Below are 5,106 nucleotides of genomic sequence, written 5' to 3' on the forward strand. Positions count from 1 at the left end.
TTGGATCCCGATTAATCCAGTCGAATTGGGTTGGTCCACTAAAGGGTAAAGTTCACCCATAGTGAATTTTCTACATTCACAAGGGCTTGGACTCGGATACCTTGCTTAAGCAGAACAAGCGTCAAATCGCTTGAACCGATCGACGTTGGTCTAAAATTCATTCTTCTATGAGATGTTATTTTACCCAAACATTATTTCTTTACATGGATGACATATAATCGAATTAAGAAACTCGAATAATCGTTCGCTAATAACTCGGTTCAAACACCATGTAATGAGCCGTGTGTCATAAGGTTTCGGGGAAAAAAAAAGAAGAAAAAAAGAAGGCTTCATGACATGGATATGTGTATGTATATGCTTGAGGGGGAGTGAGAGAGGGAGAGGGAAGGAGGATCTTGCAAAGGTTGCTCTTTTCTCTATAAAACAGTCACAAGTGAGACAGACAACAACTGAGTGTGTGCAAGGATATTTAGATAACTTTAGATAGATACAGGTTATATAGTAAGCAAGCTAAATTGGTGAGGGAGACAAGGAAGAGATCAGAAGGAGAAAGGAAAAGGGAAGAGAAACCATAGCAATAATAATAACAAAGGAAGGCAAGAATAATATGGGGAGAGGAAGGGTGGAGCTGAAGAGGATAGAGAACAAGATCAACAGGCAGGTGACCTTCGCCAAGCGGCGGAACGGTCTCCTCAAGAAAGCTTACGAGCTCTCCGTGCTTTGCGATGCCGAGGTTGCCCTCATCATCTTCTCCACTAGAGGAAAGCTGTACGAGTTCTGCAGCTCCTCCAGGTATACATAACAAAAGCGCGCGGATGTCTGTATCTTCTCCTATATCTATATCGGTATCGACATAAGATTTATGAATGCGTATGTTTCGACGACGTACCGAGAAAGATAAACAAAAAAAAAAAGGTGTTGGTGTTCTCCTTTTTCGATCGATCTCGAATTGAGCTGAGTGGCTGTGTGAGGGAAATGGCTAGGTTGGATTGAATTTAATGGAGAGGAGGAGAGGGTCGCGGGGATTGAGGGGATTGCCGTTTTGGTGATTGTCTCGGCGTTTTTAGCAGGTTGGGTGTTTGCTTCCATGTTAGATCTGCAACTGAGAAAGGGGGAAACCCCAACCCTAACACCCACCCCCCAAAAAAAAAAAAGGGCTAAAAGGTTTTAGCTCATATAAAACTTCTTCTTCTTCTTCTTCTTCTTCTTCTTCTTAGTCTCATGTTCTGACTGTGTATTTCAGACATGTTTTTCCTGTCTGTCTAGATTTCGAATGTTCTTCCTGATTTGTGCTTACTTGGGTTGCTTTGCTTTTGGTCTGTTGTTCCAACTTCCAATGTTTAAAAAAAAAAATGCTTCTTTTCTTCCTCTTTTTTTTCTCAGATTCTTCTGATGAAATGGTCTTTGGAGTCCTTATTGACACCAATAAAACATGAAGGAAAAACCAATTTGTTAATTTCTCCTAGTATGATTAGTTTCACGCTAGCCCTTTTTGTTTCTTTGGTTTCTCTTTGCCCCTTCATTTTCTGGATTTTAAACAGCTTTTTGCGTCGAACCGTCAATTCCGGGTCTTGGCCGTCATATCTAACAAGATTAGCCTCATTAGTTACGACGTGATTTATTTACTTATTTGTTCATAGACAGTTCCGTCTTAATCTTCCAATTGGGAGAGATAATGCCTCCACTCATCAGCTGCTACTGTGGTTAGTCCACTAAGGAAATGCCAGTTCTTGATCTCCCTCCAAAAAACTCAGGAAAATTTAATTTAATTTTTGTGTCATTTGTAGTATATATTAATTCTGAGATGTTATAATAATAACAATAATAATAATAATCATCATCATCATCTAGAAAAAAAAGACTTAATTAATTTCCCATCAGATCTTAATTTCACCATATTGTAAAATCCCTTCTCTCCAGTGGTTCTTGACCCTCTCCCCCTCATAGGGCCCATGGCTCGCAGTTCCCAAATTGATAGGCAAGCTAGGGTTTTTCTTTGAGCCCGCAATAGGGCCTCTCAATCTCTCTCTCTCTCTATAACTTTGTGTGTATTTGAATGTGTATGTCACATTCATTTCATGGGAATAGGAATCTTGAATTTGAACATCCCATGGAGGTTCCCTATTACCCTTTGGGATCTCTCCTACACTCCTTGACCTCTTTTCCAAGTATTTCTTTTTTGGGTGAACGTTTTCCAAGTATTTTCTGTGCATCAAGAGGGGGCAGTTCATGATTTGCCCATAAAAAGGCAAAAACCTTTTACATACATAGAATATCCCTTGGAAATTTGGAACAATTCAATAGACAAGGCAAAGAGAAAGTTGGTAGTCTGTCTTGTTCATTTTCGATGGATCATGACAATACATTAGGATCAGATTCAGAACTCTGTGGGTACTAGCAGTGAGGAACCAGCAGGATCAAATCTGACGGACCAACTCACCTCTTTTAACCTTCAGCTAAATGATGGGGCATGATTAATAGTGAACTCATTGGTATCCAAAAAAAAAAAAAACAATGAAAGATCGACGGAGAGCCCCATCTTTCTTCCAATTATTTCATTAGTTAATAAATTGATCAAAAATCAACGTTAAGTAAACTGATCAACAATATTAGCAGTCAATCTTTCTTCCAATTATTTCAGTAGTTGAATTGTAATTTACTTGACATAACCTATCTTTTACTCAATTAAATAGCCCTTCTTGGAACTCGATTTCGTTGTTTCGCAACTTCATTCTTCTCTTTGACTAGTATCTCACTAATTTTATGTATGTGCTGCCTACTAATCATCCTTGTAAAAATTCTGTGTTTGGCCGTACGTAGCATGCTCAAGACCTTGGAGAGGTATCAGAAATGTAACTATGGAGCGCCGGAGCCTAACACCATGTCAGCTCAGGAAGCCCTGGTATTTTATATCAACTCGATATGGATCTCTTCTCATTGAAAGCCCCATGTCACTTAAATAGCCAGTGACATCGATGAATATGTCTGAACGATTCGTTTTTTCTAGATAGAAATAATTCAAGGGAAGTGTAATAATATATTACGCTGATATACACGTGATTATATGGATGGATGTTCTCTTAAAGGACAACAATGATATAATAGTAAGCCTAATGAACAAGGCATAAGATCTGTGGTCTGATTGCCGCCTTTCGGTTTCACATTTCAGGAACTAAGCAGTCAGCAGGAGTATCTGAAGCTTAAGGCGAAATACGAAGCCCTGCAGCGGACCCAAAGGTTTGCCTCCAATGCTCCGCTCTTACATTGCAGTGTTTCGCTGCCATTCATTCATCGACACCTTAATTTCTGTCTTCTCGTGCTAGGAATCTTATGGGAGAAGATTTAGGCCCTCTGAGCACGAAAGAGCTCGAGTCGCTCGAGAGGCAGCTAGATGCTTCATTGAAGCAGATCCGCTCCACCCGGGTACCGTACTCAATCAACCTTTTACATGATTGATTAGCTCACTCGCTTCTACCCTATCATACCAGATTAGTTCCACTTTGTAATGTTGCCTACGGAATGTGGAATAACTGTGTTTACATCTTTACCTGCATTCTACTTGCAGACTCAGTCGATGTTAAATCAGCTCACTGAACTCCAGCGCAAGGTATGATAAGAGAGAACGTGTTCTCACACACCTTCCTCGAACCAACGTTCCCTTTTGCACATGAGTATTACCTGGAATTTGTTTTGGGTTGTTATGCATACATTACTTTTCATGTACAGGAACACCTACTCAACGAGGCAAACCGGACTTTGAAGCACCGGGTATGTATACAATACAATAATCCTCCAACTTTTCCGCATTTATCAGGTAGTGCTGATCAAATGGAGAACCCGTTGACCCCTTGTCTTGGCGTGCTGTATCGAAACGAACAAGTCCATCTGAGACAACTGTCACTTATATTTAATCTGGATGAGGCTCCTTTTCGGTTTAACAGGCACTGCACGCTTTTCAGGCTGATTCTATGATATAAGTAAACACAAGGGATGGTCGTGAACAACGACTGCCATATTGCTTTTGTCCACGACTGACAATTGTTGTCTGCGACAATTTCTCATATGTCAGACATAAGATCATTCAATCATTCTGCTTACATATATTGTGGGTGCTTCTTTTACCATTGAATTGTTAGCTGATGACCGCCATGTTGACATGGTCTTGATGTTGGCAGTTGATGGAAGGGTACCAGCTCCAGATGAATCCTGCGGGGGCAGAAGATCATCAGCAACACCAACATCATATGGCTTATGGCGTGCATCATCATCAGTCCCCGCATCAACCTCCCGGCAATGGCGCCTTCTTTCACCCCTTAGACTGTGAACCTACTCTGCAGATTGGGTAATTGTCTTCTCCTCCATGTCGCTTAGGACAGTCACTGCAGGCTTAATGGTGATTATGTTCATCCCTTACACATCATTCTACTCAAAGATTGATTACTGGACCATTGCAGGTATCAGCATGATCCCGGATCAGTAGTAACGGCAGCAGGTCCGTCTAGTGCTACTAATTTCATGCCAGGATGGTTGCCCTGATAAGCTGGGAGGCAGCCATAAGGTTTATGCAGGATATGTGGCTTGGTCTTTTTTCATTTAGATTATATTGCGGAGCATTCCAACATCTGTTGCCAAGCTTGTAATTGACCTTTCTAGTTGTGTCCCTACGACCCAACAAATTATTACATGTAATGTAATAATCGTTTGGACTTTTTTCTTGAAAATTACGGCTCAAACATGTGGAGATTGCTTGATTAATAATTATAATTTATGTCTTTGCATGTCCATTACTAATATCCTAATACAATTGATTATGTGCACCTTTCTACATGGGAATGTTGCTTGTTCTGAGAAAATAAGGATATTTCTAAAGGAGCCTTTGTTTTCACCGTGTATACCGCCGGTTATCAGAAAGTCAAATGGATTCCAATTATTTCTGGTTCGAGTAAGCACACTAAGAGGTGTTCCCGGGGGTCGAACCTATGTTCTCCTCCTTACGGGGAGTTGGAATTGCTCACACTCAGCTAACACTTCGTTCGTACCCCTTTTATAATATTTGAACTTTATTATACGCTAAATGCTAAAATCTTTCCTATTCTTGAGGAAAGT

General features: G+C 40.5%; 1 protein-coding gene across 1 annotated transcript; it reads left to right on the top strand.

Annotated features, from left to right (window-relative positions):
• Nucleotides 1-350: 350 nt before the first annotated feature.
• On the top strand, nt 351-4,784 carry LOC116201444 (agamous-like MADS-box protein MADS4). The gene is made up of 8 exons (XM_031532692.1): nt 351-792; nt 2,821-2,902; nt 3,170-3,237; nt 3,324-3,423; nt 3,566-3,607; nt 3,727-3,768; nt 4,176-4,342; nt 4,455-4,784. Exons 1-8 carry the CDS (start codon nt 608-610, stop codon nt 4,534-4,536), a joined length of 768 nt encoding a protein of 255 aa, XP_031388552.1. The 5' UTR covers nt 351-607; the 3' UTR covers nt 4,537-4,784.
• Nucleotides 4,785-5,106: the final 322 nt, after the last annotated feature.

The sequence above is a fragment of the Punica granatum genome, chromosome 3 (assembly GCF_007655135.1).
Source record: "Punica granatum isolate Tunisia-2019 chromosome 3, ASM765513v2, whole genome shotgun sequence".
Lineage (NCBI taxonomy): Eukaryota > Viridiplantae > Streptophyta > Magnoliopsida > Myrtales > Lythraceae > Punica > Punica granatum.

Excerpts from the sequence above, each read along its gene's own strand:
- LOC116201444 (XM_031532692.1), top strand. The coding sequence starts at position 608 with ATGGGGAGAGGAAGGGTGGAGCTGAAGAGGATAGAGAACAAGATCAAC. Across the intron at positions 793-2,820 it reads GAGTTCTGCAGCTCCTCCAG|CATGCTCAAGACCTTGGAGA; the intron begins GTATACATAACA and ends GGCCGTACGTAG. Across the intron at positions 3,424-3,565 it reads AGCAGATCCGCTCCACCCGG|ACTCAGTCGATGTTAAATCA; the intron begins GTACCGTACTCA and ends TTCTACTTGCAG.